We start from the raw sequence: 23,819 nt of genomic DNA on the forward strand, positions 1-23,819 counted from the left end.
CCAACTATCAAAATTCTGTGTTCATAATCATGTCTTGATGAGTAGTTTTGATCATGTTATTTCCATCTCTTCATAATCACTGCACTTCAGATGTACACTTTTTTGCATTTCTTTAAGAAAATAAATCATAACTCAGTCTTGTCATGTTTCATTTTTTTCATTAGGTGAATGCTTTCTCCTCATGACCATCAGTACTTCTAGTGCTATCTCTCTGCATCCTTGTTATCATAAGATCTTCATCTATAGAGAATTTGGAGTTTTCTAGTGGAGCTCAACACATGGTAGCACTCTCCTAAGTAACCTGCTCACTGAGAAAATGAGGGTAAAAATATGAGAAGTAAAAAATACGAGAAGAAAAAGGCTCCATGTTTGATATATATGGAGCTGTGCAGAATTCACTGCACAGATAAACAGCAGTGTTTTGAGAGGTTGACACTTTGCTCTTTGTAGATAGACAGAATGTCCATTCACCCATAGTAAGAAACTTCATTTGCAATTTATTCTGTCTCATCTTTTCTAATCCAATAATTGGATTATACTTGGAGAAAGGGTCACAAAAGACAACCAGACTTGTGCATGATGAAATAATTCTTACTGCAATGGAAAACAACATTGGTCCTCGGATGATCCACCAGATTCCCATGTGTTCATTTGTTCCCCAGCATCTGAAGAATAATTTAAATTATAATTACTTTATTATCATAGACAAAACCAGAAATCTTACATAGCCTATGTATATATTTCAAAAGGAAGTATATATTTCAAGTGGAATTCATCATACTCAAACTCATCTATCTGAAACGGGAAACTAGAAACTGATAAACTATGAATTGTGACCATGGTTTATGACATGCTAAAAAGTATTCATATCGTTTCCTTGAAGCTGTCTCCTTATCTTCTGCTCTAACCTTCTAACATGTCCTATGCACATGTTCCTTCTTGTTAATTAGCCTGAAACTCTGTGGGGTCTTGGATTGTCATATAATAGAGCATAAGAGTTTCCCTTTACCCCTCCAATTCCCTCCCCCATACCCTGGACGAGCAGCTGCATGGTGTTTGGCTGCTGGCTGGGTTCAAACCATGACACGTATATAAAACCCAAAGTTTATGTGATGCCATTAACAGCATCATTGAACATCAGAAGACTGGAAAACTGATGTTTACTAGTGCAAGTTACTCTTACTGATTCCTTCACTGAATACTGAACACATCCATTTATTATCAGCTTTTAGTTAATATACATTTTTGTCATTATCCTCCATAATAAACTTTTTTTTTCAAAGTGGTGGTGAATAGTAATTAAACTCAAAGTGTAGATGGTGTCCAAGGAAAGTACTGGTCTCCTTTTCTTACTAACAAGATGCTTTCCATGAAGATGTTTGTGCTGTCAATTTGCTTCATGTAATTGGATGAACATAGGATGCAATAGCTTCCATTTCAGGAAGATTGAATGTTCATTCTACTTCTTGATTTATTCATAAGTAAAACTGAGAATTACTGGAAGTAGTTAAATGTAAAAGTGCTAAAAATAACCTGGAAAATATAACAAGTATTAATATGTGCTGTATAATCTTAATATAATCTGGTAGTCAATACTTGTGTCAATTATTGGCAAGGATGTCTAGAAAAAACAAGCAAAGAGAAAACGAGTATTCTAAGACATGTTTTATTTAGTAACCTACCCTGTGTTCTCCAATTTTGATCTGCTTATTCCCCAAGGGCCCACAAACAGGATAGGAACAACTGAAAAGAGAAGGAGTCAATTACAGCCAAGCTTGCAGAACGGTTCATGCAAAACACAGTATGCTATAGTAGTGCATGGTGCTTTTCAGTCTTCTGTGTAGAACTGTACAAAAATGAACATGATCCTGGCTTTCCCCATTTGTAGTTCAAATGCTAAATGAAATTTCATTGTATAGTTGAATCTTGCATTTTCAGACTGATAAACACACACACAAATATATATATATACACGCATACACTTCTGTCCTGTTCAAATCTTCTAAATTCTTGACACTGAGAATTCAAAATAAGTGGCACATGAGACCTCACATACCACCTAAGGCATCAGTTGTTAGCATTTTTATTTGTTGAACTCTAAAGAGCTTTCAGTGGAGGCATGGAACTCTGTCTAGTTAATTAAAACAACTGACAAAGGCTTGTTTTCCTGGCTTACATTTCCCAGACCCCTCAAAATTAATCCATTGTTCCTATTCCCCTACTGTTGACCCTTCTCCTGGAGATCATAGACTGTAAACTGAAAAAATCTCTCTGAAACAAAGGATTCCTACACTATTCCAGTGGTCTACAAACGTGCAGGCACAAACTTCAATCATAAGCACAAGGCATGTGATCTACAAAAAGCAGGTGTTTGGCTGGATTCTCATCTCAGTAACATACAAGAGATTTTCTGGTGGATGTGGCAGAAAGAAAGGAAAGGAGATATGGGTCATTGTGGTCAGAACAGGATCTATTCAGGATTCTGAGACACTAGTTAAGTTTATGGGGAAAAGTGGAGTGTGGCAAGACTGGGAAAAGGCCAGGAGCAAAATACTCTGAGATAATAGATCTCTGAGTGGGTAAAATGAGGAAAGAGATAGAAAGGGTCTCGCTTGGGTAGGATTTGGCATTAGTGCCACAAGTGGGTCTGAAAGAACAATCAGAGCATGGACCACTTGGGAAGGGAGCTACACATCCAGGGGAATATAGAGTTATTCATGGAGAAAGATGATACCCAGGAGGATGTGGTGATGTTATCAAGTGCAGTTCCTGGACACTAGCTGAGGAAGTTTGTCGCAGTAGGTGTAAGCATGGTTCACCCCTACTAGTTCAGCAACAGTGGTACTACAAATGTTTGTAATAGAGGTGCCAGGTGCCCTATCTTAGTAGTAATTCCAATAAATATAGATTTGAAATTAAGCTAGTTAATGGGAAAATGTCTTGAGGAAATCAGTGAATATGATACAGGTAAGAGAACAATGGAGAGAGACCAACAGGGAGGTGATCATTATTATTTATAGCCTTACAATAGTAAGAAAATTTAACAGACTTGTCCTGTTGCAGTTTGAACAAGGAATAAAATGATTAGTCCCTGTTCAAAATAGCTGGTGATCAAAGCAACAAATGGATTTAGATGTGGAAAGAGTGAGGAAGCAATGAGATAACACTAATCAGGGTGAAAGACAGTGGTCTTAGTGTGTCAGCATCCTGCATGATAATGCAGCCATATTAATATAGCACAAGGGATCTTTAAAGAGGAATGTGAGAAGGAACAGAGAAATCAAGGCATGGATGGTGAGAGGGACCCTCTAAAGTGTAAGGTGCAGCAGAGAAGAAAGCCCAGAGGCTTGACAGTGGACAATGAAATGCAGTATGCTTTGACAGAAAATTTCAATAAATAGGGAAGGATGAGAATGAGTGAAAGAAAATAGTTAATGTCTGATGAGGAAGAAGCAAAAGAGGAAAAGGAGGGGTGCCAAAAATGGATAGCATGTTCAAAACTACAAGCCTGAAAAATAATCTTCGCAGCAGCATAGTGGATGAATACAGGTAAGACTAGAGAAAAGGATGCTATAGGAAATAAGAAAAGTTCCAATGTGACTTTATCTAGAGATGCACGAAAGAATTAAAGTAATACCATACTTTTCTTAAACTTTGGAATAATTCACTCTTCAAAGGCACTTGTCTTCTTCCTTTGGTTCTAGAGAGAATCCCTATTATACAATGCACAAAGTGAAGCAATCTGTTGTACTGACATCTCCAGAACAATACATACACTACTCTCTCATGCATATTCAAAACCTGGTTCAAATACTGTAAGAGACAAAAATCAAATATCTTTCAATATTGTCAATAGTAGTAAACACAAGCCATTTTTATAAAAGAGAACTAAGGTTTATGAGTTCTTTAATGGATCTTTATTCTTTCAGACCTAAATTATGTTTTCTTGTGAAGTTCCACAGGTTTTATACCATACTTTCAAAACTTTTTTGCTCAGGTTTCCCCCTGCATGGTATTTTAGATGCCAAAGACCTGGTTTTGATCTTGTTTGAAGCACTGGCATTTTCTACAGCAATGTCTCTTTGTTAATAAATTAATACAGTCATATTAGAAAAGCATGGCAAATGGCCTTATCTGAAATTCATTTAATTGCAGGAATTTCTCCAGTAGACTATTTTTTTAGATGCTATTCAATTCTTATTTCAAAATTCAAGAGGTCAGGCAGATAGCAAAGGGAAATAAAGTGAACTGTCTTCATTCCCTGCAATTGTTACAGACAGCACCTAGTAATACTATTAGACAACCAAAACTGAATAACATGAATTACTGTCAAACTGACAGGGAATTTGTCAGATCCTTGATAACAATAACCAGAAATTTCTTTTAAACATGTAAATGTTGTAGCATTCCAACTGTAATGATTATAATTTCAATCTTAACTGCTGTTTGCTTCAGCTATTTATGTTTGAGTTTAAACACTTCTTTAAAATCATACATCTTTATCCTTGGTAGATAATTTTAGCAAGCAGTACAGCACAGCAAATATGGAATAATTTATTTACAACTACATAACCATCCACCACAATAAAAACCTTTGAAACATCACTTTTTTTTTTTTTTTTTTTTTTTTTTTTTTTTTTTTTTTTTTTTTAAGTGGGCTATACAGTATAGTCCCACAGTCCTGGATACACAATTTTACACTTGACAATATAGTCCCATAGACATAGATGTGATGATAGTGAACCAGCTTGTAAAACCATATATTGATTAAAGTTTTATAGTCAGAAGTTCTTATGGCCATCCATCCTATCCTCCTCCTTAACTCAGGCCACTGGATTTTGTGAAGACATTTTACATCAGTGAAGGCCATGATGCTCTTGAAGGCTTTTGAATAACAGAAAAATAAGGGCTTTGAATAACAGAAAAATAAGGTAACAACAGACCTTGAAGGTTTTGGAATAACAGGAAAATAAGGTTTTGGAATAACAGAAAAATAAGAATGTTATCAGTGAACAACAGAGGACTTTGGAAGAATGCCTGGAGCAAGAAAGTTATTGTGACAAAGGAAAAAAAAAGACATGCATAGTTAAGCTAGCCAATCAAATCTTAGAATAGGTAAGTAATGTATGTTAACCAATAAGCACTTGGGAGGATTGACAACTTTGTAGGGGGATAAAAATGCAGCTTTCTGAATAATAAAGGGTCTTCGATCTTAACATCGGAGTCCGTGTCGTCAATCTCCTCAGGATTTGAATCAATAACTCTTGCAACAAACCTGCATGTTTTTTGAGAGTACATTTTTAATCTTCATTTAAAACCTTTAAAGGTCTGCAAGTTCTATAGGTAGATTTTAGATGATTATTGGGAAACCCTAAGTTTCTCCTTTGTCCAGGCAAGATACAGAATTGTGCTCTTTGAGTAAGCAACAAACTTAATTGTCAGATTATATAACATAATTTAGACAATATTGTTCAATTTCTTGTAACTAGCTTCACATTGTCTTTATTCCATGAAAAAAGCCTGAAATATAAGACCAGAATCATGCAGTGTTTCAGACTGTCCTATAACTTAAAGCATATTTTAGAACTTCCATGTAAACTAGAAAAGTGACCATATAAAATAAAATTGTTAATGTTTAGACATCTTTACTATGTAGATGCTCCATTACAGAGGAAGAAGATGAATTTGGTGATAGTACCATAATATTTAGTGATGACAGAAAATACGGACAGATACAGTCAAATTTCTTCTTCTGTCTACTAGGCTACTGTTTTCTAACAATTAATTCATTTCCTGTCTCTGCAGGTCAAGCCCAACTGTAACGAATGCATAACTGTTGGTACACCTTTATTGGCAATCACTGACTTCAAAACAAACATACAAAAAAAGATTTCAGATTTTTTCTTTCTTTGTTACAAACTATCTACCAATGACTGAAAAAAAAGTACCACAGAATCAGGAGCTTGGAAATTGTTATATACTTACCCCATCCTATCACAATATATGTCTGTAGCAGTCGTCTTTCAGAGAGTACAACAGTTATCAGCAAAGTATGCAGATAAATTCCTTCTACTAATAGCCAAAAATAATTTGCCCCAACAAAGTAATGCATGAAAAACTGGGCAGTCCTGCATATGAGTACAACCTGTAGAAATGAAAGACCGTGAATCATTGTTAATATATAAAAGCTCTGACAAAACCTGTTTTTCTCTTGTTACTTTAGCAACCATTTTAAAACTAGGACATGGTTGTGATATAATTGTGGTTTGGTCACGTATCTCATGAGACTCTCCTTGGTACTGAGAGAGGCTGGAGGGAAGTGCAAGAATTTAAAGGCTTCTGCATTGTCAGAGAGTTTGAGTGGAAGTGAGAAATAGGAAAAGACAGTGACAACGTAGGCTGGGGTGTGTGTTCTTTATCATGATCTGCATATCAGAATTTTTATTGATGATCTATTAAAATAATAGTCACCATTAACATCTTTCAGGTAATGTTGTTCATTGACATGAGCAAACTATATTGATACAACATCATACAAGTATAATTTAATCACAGTGTTTGCACATGAGATATTATTCCATTATATAAACAAGTTTAAGAAAATTAGCACAATTTCCTAGTACAGAAAAACCTTTAAACTATTTTTTTCTCTCTTAGTGTTCTTTTACTGCAAATGCATTTTTTGATAACGTTGTCTTAAAAGCAAGATTTGTGTGCATTGCACTGTACTATGCATACCAAAAGTGAATAAATATAGTGTTATATAAGTGCCAAATAAATGTGTAGAATTCTTCCTAAAAACTATAGGTGTAAGTTGTTTTGCTTAATTGGATGTTTCTCAATATAACTATTGATTGGTTTGTTGTTTCTATACAAGGCTTCATATAGAATCAATCTATTACACTTATCAAATCAGAATTTTTTTCTTGATTATCCCAAGCTTTATCAGCAATATTTCAATATTCAAAGCTCAACTAACAAACACCTCAAAACTTGCTGCTGTAAGGCAAACTTCTGAAATTGTAACCGTTACAGCCACTAGCGGTACACGTTTCCTATCAGCAATGAACTAACAAGTTACCTCAGGACTGAGGTATAGTATCCATCCAGTTTCATCATTTGGTCTTTTGGAGTAAATATTGTAGTATACAGTGTCTTTTATCAGAACTGCTGTGGCGCGTAAGATAAAAGATGCAAATAAATTCATATGGATGTAGTTCCTTGTGCAGTGAAGTTTTCTGTGGGAGAAAAAGTAATGTATGAATCCTATGGAATATATTTAATTTGCAGAAATAAAAAAAATACTGTTGAATTCATCAATGGATTTTGCATAGGAATTGCTTTTATAATGCTTATTTGGAAAATAGAAGTTATTCACATCAGAAGCTAAGCAATAAATTCAATTACATGAAAAGAAGAATGTAGATACTGGGGTCTGTACTTTTAAAATGCATGTTAAGTTTGTACTAACCTGAGTAAAGAAAGTATAAGGAGAGCTAATACAAGTGAGATGAGAGAAAAATAATATCCTATAGTGTACAACAACTGTAATGTGGTAAGTAATTTATGTTCTTCTTCCTAGGAACAAAGAATAAAAATGTGTTATACATGCAGGCAGGTGGGCAGAGCACAGACACAGCTCAGAAACCTTTGAGTCCAACTTCTTTGTGTTGCGAGGTAGCCAGGAGAGGTTTCTGATGCCTCCTCCCTGTACTGCCTGATGAAATCACTGTGTGACAGAGACACTTGCATACAGCTTTAGTTTTTTTTTTTAATTTCAAGTCACTCATGGTCTCATATTCAGATTGCTCCTGCACAACACCATTCATAGTCTGATTTACCACTAATCATTGCCATGATTACATGCACCAAATGGATCCTGGTGGTTTAATAACTGCAGAAATCAACTTAATCAACCTGTACACACAAGCACAATTATTATATGTGTGGACTGGGTACACAATTACAGATCAGTTGATCTAAGGAAACATTAACCAGATGGACCCCCCACACCCTCAGGAAACATTGCACCTGGGGGTTGAGACATGCCGTTTGTTTGATAAGATTGTTTGTTGAGCCATGCCCTTTGTTTGTTGGGACATGGTCTTTGTTTGTTAAGACATGCCGTTTATCTGATAACATGGGACTTGCTAGGGGAGGGCTGGCGTCAAAGTTATAGTTGGGGAGTCTGGCGCGGGGGGCTTGGGGTGGAGGATATGTTAAGGATTTCTCGGAACTAACTGTAATATTCCCTCCCTATTCCCGGAATTGTGATACATATGTAGCATTCTACGTAATAAAAAGGAGCTGCTTTTTGCTCCAAGCGAGCATGCCTGTAAGTGGAGTTATCCCCCTTGTGCCCAGTGCTGAATAAACATACCTACTTTATAACCCTACTGGTTGTAAAGTCGTGATTCTGTGCCTCACAGTTGTGTCTGTACTATTTCAAGAGTTAGCTCTGTCTAGAGTCATTGAAAGAGACAGACTTCTTCCTCAATTTCAATGAAAAATAAAAATCGAAATTATTAAGTTTGGGTTGTCTATAATGTCTTTGACAAATAAGACATCAGAGGAGGAAGGGGGGCACTCACAATTTTTTTGCGCTTTGCTTCATTTAACATTTCTTCTTGCTAAGTTTTTCCACTTAGCTGCTTATGTCTACCTTTCATCTCTTCATATGGCTTTTTTATCTCAAGAAGAGCTTCTCTGCAGGGGGGGTCATAGAGATGTAGGATAAGTGACTTCCATAATCCATATTTGGCCTGCAATGATCTTGGAACCTGTGTCTTTTCCTTAGTGATTTTGCTGTTTTCTTTGTGGATTTTCTTACTGCTCACCACCAGGGATTTTAGCACTGTCTTCCTGCCAGTAGCTAATAAATTTATGATAATGAGTACTATCTGGATAGCACGGATAAACTGCCTCTCTTGGAGAGAGTGGAAGTGCCCAGGGAGAGCAGTGTGGGTGTAGGAGATTCCCATAGCACAGCCATTATTCACTCTGCTCACATTAACAAGCATGAACCTAGTGAAAACCACAAATTATCACTATGGCTGTGCCAATTTTGCAACATCAAAACAAATGAAATCAAGCTGTTTCCTCTGATGTGTGCATATACTAGCTCTGGGTTATTTCTAACATCTTGGGACTTTCCAATAAGTATAACAAACAGGTACAAACCCACATTCAGTGTTGGTAGAAAAGTTGGATAAATCTCTCAGGGAAATCATCTACTGTCACACAAGATGAATTAATGTGTCTTCCACCCTCAAGTCTGCGATCCAGAATGGTCAACAAGCAATGGAAAACTCTTAGTACTTACGAATATTTATCACACTTGTATAAATAAACTGTAAGTTTGGAAGTTCATGTACTCACCAAGTTTAGTAAAAACTTAGTAGTACATGAGGATCCTGAACTAAAAGTGTTTAATAGAATATTCAATAAAATAATATTACTCAATGTAAGGGAAAGAAAGAGTGTTATTTTTGAAGAACAAGTCTGATAAAGGAGGAGCAATTCACACCTAGCCTGTGGCCAGAAGATAAGCGTGTTGTTAACTGTGATGACCCAGTACTTGGAACTAGTTTTAGGTGGATGGAGATACCAAAAGGCTTAGGGAACCTGAACTTTTGAACTTTTCACCTTAGTACGCTTGCATGATGAGCTTATGCTTATTAACTTCTCCGCCCTGGAGAGAGCCAAGGTTCATTTCCATGAACATGCGATGTATGAACACATACATGAAGAGTCGTGTCAGTAGGCGGTTCGGGAAGTCTGTACACCCTGTAGCACTCAAACAATGAGGAATCAGGGGAGGGAACTTGTGGTCCAGAGACAGGGATATAAACCATGGCATGATGGCTGCTCGATGGGTCCACCTGGTGGGGTGCCCGGTCTTGCAAGAACATAATAAAAAGTGCTTCACAATGCATCCTGAGCTGTTGATAACTGGCAGCTGAGCATTTTCTCACATTCAATAAAGTAATAAACAGTAATGGTGCCCATCCAATAAAGTACTAAAAAGTAAAAAATAATCAGCAATAATAGTGCTTACCTAAGAGACTTAATTTTCACATCAACTAAGCTGAAGTTTATGACAAAAGAAGTTACAAGAAGCTGAAACCACATAAGCTGCATGCTTTACTGCTACCAGAAACTGCTGCATTCGTTACGAGTCATTGCTCAGTTGTGCAAGCAGGCAACATGATCAGATCCCTGTTTCACTGCTTGAACTGTCCTATACCTTAAACCCAGCTTGGGTGGTGGAAGAGAGCTTGCTCAGCTGCAAACTACAGTGCTGCAGAGAATATAAGCCAGGCTTCTTTGCAGGTACGGAGCAAGCATGCGATTCCCAGCTTCGCAAACCAGAGTTGATCAGTAGTTGTTTTAATTTTATCTTCAATGCAAAGACCTAAATGCAGTCAAGGTGAGAGTAGCTAGTCAACTCGGGAGAGCCATTACATCTTCTGACAAAACCCAACGCTTGGGCTGCATGCTGTATCAGACTGGAATGGATGGCATTTGCATCATTATGAATCCTCCAGTCTGTGACTCACTAATTTTGAAAGGATTGTTTAATTAAATTAAATGTTAATAGGCTCAGGAAGTGTCAGGGAATGAAGTTGTCTGGGTTTTGCAGACTACAGCGATTTGGGACAGATTATGGGATGCTTTGAATTTAAGTTATTTGCTTGTCAAATTGCAGTCATTTACAGTCTTACTAGGAGCAATTCAGTACATGTGAGCACTGGACTCTGAACAGAAAATGATTTGTGGCGTAGAAAGCAGGAATCCCCCTCCTAAAGCTTTCCTCCTCTGCTGTTTCTAAATAAAATAACAGGTTTCCATTTGGTAATCTAAATGAAATCTGAACATCTTTTTCAGGTATTCAGTGGAAATGTTTTATCAGTTACCCAAGAAGGGATTAAGATTAAAGTATTAAACCATAATATAAACATACTTACATTTTTTTTGAAATTATTTTTCTCAGAACATTCTGAACTATCACGCCAAATGTCTGTGGAATTTTCCTTTGTTTGCCAAGTCCCTTCATCCAAGCAGACTCTGTATACTTTTCCTACACTTCCTGAAAGTAAACAGAGGTTTAGTCTGAAAGGCCAAAATAAAGATTTAATTTTTCATGCACATTCTAAAGATTTCACTCTTACCCCACAGCAATAGACACCACCCCACCCCCACTCAAAAAAGGAATAAAACCCACTTTTCTTTTGTCTTTGACAATATATTTTTCATATTTACATAAGACAAAGAATGCAATCTAGAAGAAACAAATTCCCAGAATGTACCTGGTATTTGCAAAAAATACAGTAACTTAATCCAAATGAAAAGTCTACACTTCACTTTATTCCTTTTTCCTCATTAAGATCATAAATTCCATCAAGTATGGGTAGCACATTGCCCAGGTTGTGCAGTCAAAATTGTAGGAGGAAGAGTATGGGAATGATCTTTCTCTGAAACACCTATGGCTGGTATTTTATTTAGGTGCTTTGGGGCCCTATCAACAGGTGGTGTGAACCCATGAAGCTTTCTTGGCTTTCACTGCATTGTTCTAGTTTATACTAAGGATTTGCCATCAGAAGAATAGTATGGGGACCCTGGTTGATGTTTGTTTGATGTTGTTCTCAACAGCTGCCTTCCATTTGTTTCTAATCAGATCTGAGTTTTTTCATTAATTTTTTTAACTAGAAGGTGTTTAAGGGTTGCAGTAACAACCAGAATATCTTGTTTTGCTCATGATAACTGGAACTGAGAGAACTGCTTTGGGAGAACAGTTTGCTGTGATGGAGCAGGAACTTTGTGAGGAGACTAGACACTGAAAAAAAAATCTGAAGGCATTTATGAAATGTGATCAGAAATCTCATTTCTAGGCTATCCAAATTTTCAAGCTCAAGCTCAGACTTGACAATGATGGCAAACTGTAGCCTGTACAAATGTGATTGATGAGAAACAAAGACCACTAATCACTGGGTTTTGTGTAAGTCTGGTAAGATGTAGGCCTTGATAACTACTATGCTATTGAAGAGGAGCTGAGAGACTGAGAAGAGATAAACATCCTGCCCCAGAAGGCACTAGAGGCTGGATGATTGTCTAGGAAGCGTAAAGACAGCAAAAACATCTGTGGTAACTGGGGGAACTTGCCCCTCACACCTGTAAGGAGCATGTGTGTTAATTTACATATCAAGCAAGGCTAATTCAAATATAACTAACCAATAGCAAATGGAATGGTAATTACAGAACAATGAGTGTAAACTTAGGTTTTTACTAATCATGTACCAAGATAAATAGGCTATAGTTCCTATGTGTGGTGTGCTAGTTTTGTGGAATTACCACCTAACACCCATTTTTGAACAACTATGAATAAACTGATATCTCAGCTCTGTGTGTGAGACTGGCTTTTGCACACTGGGTAACGAGGCCTGTTTGAGGGACAACAAAACCACAATAAATTTACCTCAAGTTTTCAAGTATTTTTGGTCTAGGTCCATTGGTGTCCCAGAACAGACACAGCTATGCCTTGGAAATGGGACCAGCAATGGAAATGGGGACCACAAGCAACCCTAACCCCAGTCCCTCAAAAATCTCTAGGACAAACAGACAGCTGGGCTGTTTCTAATGTTGCTTCTCCTAAGGTGCTGTGGCATGGATGATGAGAATGCCAGAAGATGCTGTAACACAGCAGCCCCAGTGTGTTCCCCACTGTGAACACAATTAAAAGCTTTATAACATGGTACAATGTCTTACATCTTGCACTTGTAGAAATTTAGACAGAAGAAGAAAAAAAGAGTCTTCATTAGATGGAGTAAAGGAAGATGCATTTATGTTTATTATGAAGAGCAGAATTTGTTCTAAATGTCTGGCAGAAGCAGTTGTTTGGTAGACTATATAGAATCTGGATCTCTTTCTGTTTAGCAGCAAAAAAAGGACAAATGATCACATAACAGAGCAAGCAATAGGTGAGGTCACCTGGAGAAGGCTAGGATAATCAGCATGTAGTAGTCTCCCAGGGAGAAGAATTCCCAGTATCTGAAGGACTCAGACACAATTGATCCTTCCAAGTGACATCAGAAATGCGGCTAAGAAAGCCACATGCAGCTAAGAAAAGATATGTACCAGGATTCAGAAATGCTAGGGTTCAGTGATAGGAATGTCCTTTCATTTCTTTAGGAGAAAAGTAATGTTTGATTTTAGACAGTTTTACTCGTGTTGATGTTATTCTTTTTCCCTTCCTGAAAGCCTCCCTGCTCCACTCCCTCCAGGAAAAAGGCTGCTTGGGAAGCTTATTTTTTTACCACACCACTTGCTCTTGGTGCAGTATGTCCTACTAGAGGGCTGATTGCTTGGACTGCTGCTTTGTTTGGCTATTACAGTTTTCTGTGAGAGAGCTTCATGTCTAGCATCATTGGGGACCCCAGAAGTTGAGCTTTAGAAGCTGAACCCTAAATCTGTTACTGCTAATAAAGGCCTGGCAGTATAGTTATGCAAACTTGGAAATGCTGTTTTCTAGCACACAATATGGAACAGTAACAAGCACAGATGGAGAAACAGAGTAACAAATTAAACAATGACAACAATTCTGTGCCTCAATTCAGAAAAAAGGTGAAAAGAGGTAAGACTAGAAAGGCATTTCAGAAGACATTGGAACAAGAGACAAGCACCATCTGTCCTTTAGCTGGATTCCCAGCATAAACTCAAAGAGAAGTTACCACTTTCACATTACCATTTTCCAACCATGGCAAATATGAAGGACAAGGAACAGAGACATTTCCTGGGGGTGAGTAAGGCCAGCAAACAAATTGATCAAATGTCCCATTACAATGTATTCCTGGGGAGAGAAGCAAATAGAAGTATCACAAAAAGGTTTTCAGGCAATGGACAATCATGAAGCCATTGTATACCGTTCCAAGTAACTTGCAAGGAATTTTATTGGAGTTAAGTGTAACAGCTTTTTTATGATACTGGCCATACATACTGTTCTTACAACCTCTCTGTCACAATTACACCTTTCTTTCTGAGAAAGTCTGCTTAAGCTTTTACTGTAAATTTTCATTATTATTTTTCTGACTTCTGGTCATTCACCTTTGAAACCCTGAAGTCAGATAAAGATTTACACAACACAGAAGGGCCACATATTACCAGTATCTAACAGCAGGTATTACTTTATCATCACATAAAAATCTAGCATGATGAAGTGGACAATGAGGAACTAGATAACTCAATGCTTCAGCTGACCCTTCCTGCATGTGTTCTTGGTACAGTGACTCTCCTACATGGTAACATCCTGCATGGTAACCAGAGTAGTTAGTTGCTTACTTCCAAGGGAACAAATACAAAACCTGCCTGCATGGGGTTTTGGGGGACCTAAGACAGCCCAGATGCATCACGCTGCTGGCAGACATTTCATTTTATGATCAAATTGACACTATGTTGTACAGTTTTGTAACAGTTTTGACAGAGTTAAATATCTGGTTTTCCTGATTTGAACTGCTTAGGACTCAGAAATGATGTACCATCCATGCAAATCCCTAAACTATAAAGATTCCCATATTCTAAGTTCTGAGCATGGAAATGCATACTGCCAGAACTGGCTTTAAACATTATTGTTGGTTTTCCCCTTTTGCACAGTAATCACTAGAATACTCCAGGACATTATTCATATAATGTTCATTATTCTCTTGTAAGTTATTGGAAGTTGAATCCACGACCTCCATGTCCCCAGAGAGTGGAAAGCACAAGTTTCACACCCCAGATTACTTCTGTTTTCATCCAGTGTCTACTCATAACAAATGCATAAACATCACAGAAAACTGGGACTGGAACTCCTATTTTTCCCCAGCTGTCACTTCTGGATACATAGTGGGATCAATTTGAAAAAGAGTTATCCTACCTCCTTCAGCATGACTAGTTGCCTAGTGGCTATCATGCTTTCCTGAAATACTATAGAATCATAGAACAGCCAGGTTGTAAGGAACCTTGAAAGATCATCTGGTCCAACCTTGCATGGGAAAGGGAGCCCAGACGAGATTATCTAGCATCCTGTTCAATCACATCTTGCAAACCTCCAGTGATGGATGAGGTTGTTGCAGTGAATGATTGTTCTCCAGGGTGAAAAGACCTACCTCCTTCAGTCTTTCCTCACAGGGCAGGTGCTTCAGCCCTTCCATCATCTGAATGGCCCTCCTTTGGACCCTCTTCAGTCTGTTCAAGTCTTTCTTTAGTTGTGGGGACCAGAACTGGACACAGTACTCCACAAGTGGTCTGACAAGTGCTGAGTGAAGTGGGTTAATCACTTTATGTCTGCTAGTAATGTCCATGAGGATGTAGTCCAGGATCTGATTTGCTTTTTCTGAGACAAAGGTGCACTGCTGACATGTTCAGCTTGTCCACCAGGACCCCCAAATCCCTTTCAGCAAGGCTGCTCCCCTGCCACACAGATCCTAGCCTGTACTGAGCGCTTTGGCTATGTCCTTGTTAAACTTCATACAGTTCTTTCTAGCTGACTTCTCCAGCCTGTCCTGGTCTCTCTGTATGATGGCTTTTGGTAAATCCATGTTGGCTTTTCCCAATCACCTGCTCCATTAGGTTAGTAACAGTTTCTAGGAAACCTCATTCCATTACTTCCCCAGGGATTGAAGTAAGACTAACGGGTGTGTAGTTTTCTGGGTCCTCCTTTATTAGTGACTAATTTCCTTGCTCTGTTTAATAATGAGCCTGTGCCTTTGCATCTGCTCATGTGTGTTGTTCTTGACATCTTTGGACAATTTCAGTTCTAGATGAGCCTTAGCTCCTGACTGCATCTCTATATGGCCTAGCAAAGTTCTGGTAGTCCTTGATGGGTATTTGGCTGCCTTTGCATAGCTGATATGCTTCTTTTTTGCTTTTAAGCTCACCCAAAAGCTCAGGAAGAACGAATGGGCATTTCCTGCCCCATGTATACTATGAAAGCCGAATCAAGTTCTTGATGGAGATGGAGGTCAGAAATGAGAATGCGGTGTTGCTTTGTTTTGTCAGTTGTTAAAGCTTCACAGCGTAAGCTAAGGCTCATGCTGTTGCAGCTGACAGGAGCTGTAGCTGCCTCTGGAGCAGGTCAGTAATGGAGAACATGAAAATTAATTCCTTTAGCATGCAGCCATGCCCAAGTAGAATTGCTCATTTCCAGAAACTCCTAATTCAGTTGAAAGAATAAAAAACCTGTTACTGAATGTGTTCAATAAAACTTGTTTCCTCGACTCACAGGGTATCTCTTCCCTTTTGCTTTTCAAAGGCCTGTGAATGTTACAGATTTCAATATTTTGGCAGAAGTTTAAGGAACTTTAAAACATAAAATGTTACGTAATTTAAATTTGAAAACCACTCTTTCTTTTTTCCTTTTTTTTTTTTTTCCTGCTGTTTTAAATTCCCAGGCTGATGTTTTGAACTGATTTCCAACTTCAAAATGCATTTGAATGATGAAAAATGAACACATAGAGCTTAATCAGACCATATGTTCTGGCTGACAAAGTTGCACACTACAATGTCCTAAATGCAGCTTTCTGCCACTAGCAAAGTGAGTCAGAGCTCACCATATCACCTCGGATTCTGCCTGTGCAGTTGATGGAGTGAAGTAGCCACCAAGCAAGATGACCATGGGTGTATCACTTGTAGACAGGAGCAGAGACCTGCCTATAGCCAGTGAGTACAAACATAGAGCACAGTTTCATTCTTAAACTTTCCTTGGTGACTGCAGTCACCTCTCTCCCAGCTACTTTTTGAACTTCTCCAACTACTCAAACCAAGCCTGTGTCATCCTTTCCTGAAGACAGGCATATAGCTGAGCAAAATTTACACTTTTAAGAGTGAAATAATCACAAATTATAAACTCCCCTTTGGCAAAAACATGGGATTGTCTTCCTTCAGGCTGAAAAGGAAAGTGAAAACTTGTCTCCTTCATCTAAAGGACATGGTTCTTACTAATAATGAATAGTAGCTACCTCTTTACTAGTCACTCAGTGTCACACCATAGTGGTAGCTCAGTACCAGCTGTTCAATGGTTCATTTCTGTATATGAACTGGGTTTATATATAGGAACATAATATGTTTCAGGACAAAGAAAGTCATTAACTTCATGATTACGTTTGCATATCTCATTACAGCTGATTGTCTTACATTTAGAACTTACAGACACACACTTCTGCAAAACAAGTAAAAGAATATTTGCGTATTTATCAATATTACTTAACAAGTTGATTTATTGTGTTGTTTGTTTCCTTACCAGTATCTACAGTTGATTCCTGCAGCATTTTCAAGCAGCCTTGTTTATATTTGTTCCATCCAGTAGTGGTTTTTTCCAGCAGAGATCCTTTGGCCTGTGAGTGAAAATACTGAACATGAGGAAAATCAGTTAGAAATTTGTGGTCTTTTAGTGACAAGTTTTTTTTCCATTATAAGAAATTTAAGAGGAGAGGAGTGAAGAGGAGAAAGGAGAATGGAGGAACAGTAGGGAAGCAGAGAGGTAAAAACAGATCTTTTCCTTCTCCAGGAGACTACCCATTAGTGAAAATTTCTTTAGTTGCTCTCTTTGCCTGAGCAAGAAATCTGTTGCCATGGTGCCATATTACCACAGAAATTTATTCAGCTTGTGTAAAATGCTTTTAAAAAAATCCGCAGAGATATTTAATTGCTAGAACCTGTGAGGGTGCACCAAAAACATTGGCATTTAGTTCCTCCACTGTAGAAAATGTGTGCTTATCTTCACAAAATTTACAATCTTTCCAGGCTTTTTACAGTCAATTTATGCTGTCAGCTAATACATAATGAATAAGCAATATTATTTAGCTCCTAACACCTTTTCTCCAGTGCATTCTGTACTCTTGACCAGCACTTCAAAGACCACTTTCTTCTCCAACAGCTGTGCCATAGACATCTTTCTTTTTGTCCTTTTATTTTTGAGAAAACACAATTGTAAATCTAGTTTTACTTGCCCATTTGCATGATCTGAATTGCCCTTTTTGCCTGGACAGGGCACAGTTTTGCTGTCCTTTTGTGTCCATACGGGAGAAGAGTCTTTGTCCTCAAGATTTCTTACATAGTGAAATGGAGCATTATTTTTATCCATGCCAAAACTTTCTCCATATAAAACCTCTCACAGAAATGCATTTTTCTGTTCTGAGAGTTTGTAAGTACATTTTTTTTTTTATTTAGATATTTTCAAAGCTGCTTTTGCCTAGGCCTTCCTGTTTTAGTGATGACCCCAGAGGAGATCTAGAATTCTTTTCAATTCTGAAAATCTAGATTTCTGGAGAGGATATGATCTGGAACATTTGCATTGATGTGATTTGTTTAGAGAGAACACAAATAAAAGGATTTCAAGAACTACTAGTATAGCCTTGAAGACAGGCTCAATTTTGGATTTAGTCAGTTAATGACAGCAGATTCTGCAGGGCCCCCTCTGGTGTCTGGAAATCAACCATCCCATGATTACAAGAGCTGCCTGTTCCTCTTGGCTGCTCCTATGCTGCCAGCTTCTGGATCCTCGCTCTGGCTCTTTGTCTTTGCCTGATCACCCCATGTTGTGTTCTGGAAGCTTCTGTCCCCAAATGTGTTTAGCTGCTCCTAAAAGTAAGAACAGTGGCCCAGGTCACCAAAAATGACGAATTCCCTACTGGTTGAAAATGTTACCAACTGTAGCAACCAAATTCTGAAGAGTAGACCAAATACAAGTTTTCTATAAAGCAACAATCCCTATACCAAAGGATGCTTTTCAGCTCTCCAGGGAAAATCAATTCCATTTTGTCTGAACTGGAACCTTTTTGGAAACTGCCTTTCACACATGTGTGGTTGTCCTGAGCTTGTCTGAGCTTGGTGATGTGCCAAGGGTTGAGATAAATAACCAGGAAAATGCATGGCTGTGAACTTCACCTATGTCTTTTTCTTTGGACTTATGTTTGTTGTAAAGATGAAGAAAATAATATTTATTTACTTTCAAAACAAAAACAGTGGAGAATATTAGCTAGCTGTTACATGAGACCACTCTATCACGCATGTATTTGCCATGTAAAATGTTGCCTGCCCAATACTCTGCTTTTAGTCTCAGCTAATTTCCAGACATCCTACTTTAAATTCCAAGAAGTAGAAAGACTATAATTATTCTTCCTCTGATGTGCTTGCAAGATAAGGAGAGAATATTTACAGCAGCCATGAGAAAGGAATGTATTTTTCCAGAATAAAAAGCATCTTGACATTTCCCTTATGTAGGCCACAAACTGCTGGGAGCCAGAGGAGATTCTTCAGACACTCTGGGGTCAGTGAACCTCATTTGAAGAGGCAAAGACGTGGAGATGATGCATTTGTAGAAAGGATTGCTTGATTTAAGGGATAATACTTTGGTTTCTAATAAATAAATTTATTAAACAGCCAAGCAATTCCAAGAAAAGCCTCACAGCAGCTACCTGACAGCTTGTTTAGTTCCCTTTCTAGAGACAAGGTTGACATACAGTTGTGAAGAAACTCACTCAACAGGAGTGAGGGGCAGTTTAGGCATAGATTAAGTGTTTCACATCACTTCCTTATGTAATTGTCAGTTTCTGCAAACCCGCAGACTCAGATAGTCAATATCTGGTCACAATTGATATAGATATCTGTGAGATGTTTGGTTTTCTACCATAAGAGTATCTGATGAAAAAAAGAAATCAAGTCTATATAAAATCAGAGCTGCACCTGACAAAAAAAATAAGAGCTGTCATCTGATCTCAAGAGTTATTTTGATATATTGTTAGTAGAATGTATAAAATAATTCAAATTATTAATCAAAAAATGTGCAGATGATTGGAAATTAACAGAGGAGCAGACAATGACCAGTTAATAAGGGCCATTTAAATCACAGAGAAACATTAACCCCTCCACAGAGCATATGCTGTGATAGACCTAATGCAACATTTTACTCCTAGAAGCCACAGCTGGAGAATGTGTGTCAGGACTTTTTGAAAATTTATATTTAATTGTAGAAATGAAGTGACATGAGACATCTGCAGACAGTGTTGCAGTACTGACTACTGACATTTCTGGAGTTGTACATACAAGGGGGGATGTTGAAAAGGAGTACAAGACAATGTTAATGAGTAGTATTTGCCCCTGGTGCAACTCTGCCTGGATGGTATAAGTAACTCTGATAGTCATATCTCAAAAGAGACGGCAATAAATTTGCAAGTTGTAAAAAAAGTGCTGGAGTGGCCTTAATCAAAGACTAAGAGATCCCTATAGATTTATCTTATCAAAGAAATGATAAACAGATATCCCACAGCAAAACATGATGGCTTGAATAGCAGCAGCTTGTGAATTGATCATCAGCTACTTACACAGGGACTACTAGAAGTAGCTAAAAAAAGCAAGCTCGTTCACATGTGACTATTCAGTCTGCAGTGGTGTTCACTCTCTCTGGGGAAAATCTATAAGAACATATGTATAGAGAAATGCTGAAGAATGCTGACAGTACCTTGAAATAAGGAAAATCAACTTGCTTTCCCTTCTTGGCTTGAAAGGGATTGTTGCAGGTGCCCCAGACAGAAGACACTAGTGTTTTCTGCAGTGGGACACCCTGTTAAGGCTCTTCTGCATTAAGTGCACTAAAGAGATATTCACTGTCTAGTGAGAAGGAACTAGACATAAGAGGGAAGGAGAAATTAAGGAAGTGGGACACCTTGATGTCGTATGTCTGTTTAACTAAGTGAAAAAGATTCAACAATTAAATGAGACAGACTTACTTCTGTATATACATCCAAGTCACTATTATTTTTTCAGAGAGGGGCCCAGGTTCTCTCAGAAAGAGTGGGGTCTGCAGTCTGTGTCAATGTGAGGAGCACAGCAATCACTGCTGAGATCACAGGGGGCTTTTCCTGCTTTTGGCACATGTGGGAGATGGCCCAGTCTTGTGGCTTTGTTCTGAGAACTGACAAATTGCTGTCTGCATCTGACTTGTGTCTGTGATTAAAGATCCCAGCAAGTTTTTATTATGATCTAAGTTTTGGGCTACTGAGTACTATCTAAATTTAAATACAATGCATGATCAACAATAGAAATACACGCTTTCAGGTAAATTTACTGTGGTCTCAAGCAGTGGCAACATGCATGTAAGCCTGTCTTTTGTTCTCAGTTTTAAGTTTCTATTGACATTCAGCCACTAGCATTTAAACAGAACTTCCAACTCAGAAGAAATTAAACTCCAACATCCAAGTTTCAGAAAGTCCATGACCTTTTGATATACACTGGACATTTCTTCACTTCAGGCTATCTGAAATTTCACTGGTAGCAAATGAACTGCCTCAGCCTGCAAGCCTGGCACCCCACTCACACCAAAATTCACTCATACTGAAATATAATCAGACTTCCCTGAAAGGATCTTTCAATTAATTTCATTTGCTCAGAGACCACAATGTGCACCAAGATGACACCAGTATTTGAAAATATGCTAGATGCAGCAGAAAACACTGCCTGAAGTTCTCACTTGTGAAGTGGATTATAATAATAAACCCCCAAGGTTTCAAACAGACTGGTTTAAATTTATTTTTTAGATAACTGACCAGAGTATAATCAGGATTTCACCCTTTTTATTTCTTATACTAAACTAACAATGAAGTGAAATGATTCTGTTTATTCAGATTATGCTATTATGGACAGAAAAACCTTCATTTTATATATAAACTAGAAAAAAGAGATTAAATATTTACTTATTTTTTTCAGCTATGATACTGGTTTATTCTAATTGATATGTTTTAATATCTATATAGGTTTTTGCTAGAAAATATGAATATAGTGATTTATGATTGTTATTTTTCTAAATTTTTCTTTCTTATTAAATAAAATATAAAACAATGTAATGTTTTTCTTTAAACAAGTTCCAGGAATCACCATGACAAAGTAATTTACTATGATTTCTAGTCTTGTAAAGCTTTGATCTCACAGAAGTAATTGGGATATCTTCTGTTAGCATTGATGGAACCAGTGCTTTGGTCAAGGTGTCCTACAGATTTCAAGTGTCTCATAAACCTGAGAGTTGTTTCAGTTCTATATTAATTTACATGAGAGAAGCTCTAGATTTGAATTGTACAAAAGCATTAGAACATTTTCTATTAAGAAAAAAAGCCAAACCTAGAATAAGTGTCTCCTGGAAACTTTTTCTTCATAAAAAATCTGGAAACACAATTACTGTCTCTACGATATGTACACATACGTGCAAACCCACTTGCTTAGCAAACCAGCTAAATGGAGGATGAGTGGGTAGAAATGCCTTATTGCTTTCAGTTTAAAGTAAGCCTGTCAATTAAACTTACTGTCATGTACACTTATTTCATAGAAATGCACCCTAAATCTATATATGAATTTTATTCAGATTAATTGAAAATTACTGCAATTTAGTAATTTTAAAAAAATATTTTGAAATCAAGGTTGGTATTAATAAATAAATAATAATGATTAAAATCATACATGAAAATTTCCTTGAAGTGAATTACACTGAGATATTTTGTCATTAAATACGTAAACCTCTTCCAAATTATAAAATAATAAAAACAAAGAAGTAAACTTCCAGATTTTTTTTATAGATCTAATAAAAAAAAAAAGAAATTAATAGTTTAGTAGGTCTCCACAAGAAACAAAAGTAGGAATGTCATACCGATTTACTGGCCTTCTGTAAGAAGCTGAGGTGCAGAATGAAAAAAACAACACCAGATTTCACAAATGTGAGATTCAGTGTTCACCGCTCATACAAGTCAAAGACTAAAAGATAATGCTGGAAATAAAGTAAAACTGTTTTTAAACAAATGAAAAACAGTCTAAAATAAACATGATTTGGAATAATATCGATATCCAGTAGGAAAACTGAAAAAGAAATATAATTCAATACTGATCAATATTGCTATAAAAAGAGATTGTATAAATAAACACAATTTTTTCACTATATGAATGAGCATTAATAGAAAAAAATTATAATAAATTACCGAGTCAAAATGAAGCTCTGAAGCTTCTCAGTCAATATTTCTCATGATTAATTTTTAGTAAACATAAATCGTTATGTCAGAACTATGTTTGAAACAAACATGCTGTTTGTGAAGGTTAAAATGTTATGTGATAGGAATCCACTTTTATGCTTCCCATTATTAATTATTGAATTAGCTTACCTGTTTCACTAGAAACAATATCATGACAGAACTGGCAGATGTGGGAGATATTCTGATCCAGACTCCCATCTTGGAACAGAGAGAAAAAAGTTTCCCCATGCCCATTCTGATAAATTTGTCCCCAGTATGCTGCTATTTCACTCTACTATAGATAAATTATATCATCCTGTCCTGTGAAAAAAAAAAGTAAAAATATCTTCTTTTATGAGTGCAACTGTTTCATGAACCTTCTTACAAATAAATGAAGAATTCTACTAAAGTGTCTAGGCTGCTAGACTCCAACTACATTTTGTTTTTTCTATTTAAAGACAGAGAGAATTTACTCTAAACTTCACAGAAAGTCTGCTTACTGTAGCTTGTCCTTTAGCCAATAAGAAGTCAGAAAACTATTAAAGCATTAAAGGGCTGATCCTCTTCTCTTGAAACTCCATGGGCATTTTTCCAGTGGTTTTGCAAGAGTGCAATCCAGCTCCACAAATATATATATATATATATATATATATATATATATATATATATATATACACATTTATATACACCTCATGAAATCATTAAAAGAAGCCCTAGAACACAGAAAATCTTTGTGTAGGAAGCTTGCTGAATCTAATTGACTGATAGGAAGCGGTTCAGTAATAGCTGTTTTTATCC

General features: G+C 37.1%; 1 protein-coding gene across 1 annotated transcript in view; it reads right to left on the bottom strand.

Moving 5' to 3' along the window:
• Positions 1–23,276, bottom strand: part of GLP2R (glucagon like peptide 2 receptor) — a 38,727-nt gene extending 15,451 nt beyond the window's left edge. The window contains exons 1-9 of the mRNA XM_032988819.1: positions 23,172–23,276; positions 17,273–17,366; positions 13,742–13,846; positions 10,964–11,089; positions 7,472–7,574; positions 7,082–7,238; positions 5,986–6,145; positions 1,683–1,743; positions 596–665 (exon numbers count right to left, since the gene is read on the bottom strand). Of these exons, the coding sequence (XP_032844710.1) occupies positions 596–665; positions 1,683–1,743; positions 5,986–6,145; positions 7,082–7,238; positions 7,472–7,574; positions 10,964–11,089; positions 13,742–13,846; positions 17,273–17,366; positions 23,172–23,276 (981 nt within the window). The remainder of the gene's footprint in view (positions 1–595; positions 666–1,682; positions 1,744–5,985; positions 6,146–7,081; positions 7,239–7,471; positions 7,575–10,963; positions 11,090–13,741; positions 13,847–17,272; positions 17,367–23,171) is intronic.
• Between the last annotated feature and the right edge of the window lie 543 nt (positions 23,277–23,819).

This window comes from Tyto alba, unplaced genomic scaffold (assembly GCF_018691265.1).
Source record: "Tyto alba isolate M040663 unplaced genomic scaffold, T.alba_DEE_v4.0 Super-Scaffold_39, whole genome shotgun sequence".
Lineage (NCBI taxonomy): Eukaryota > Metazoa > Chordata > Aves > Strigiformes > Tytonidae > Tyto > Tyto alba.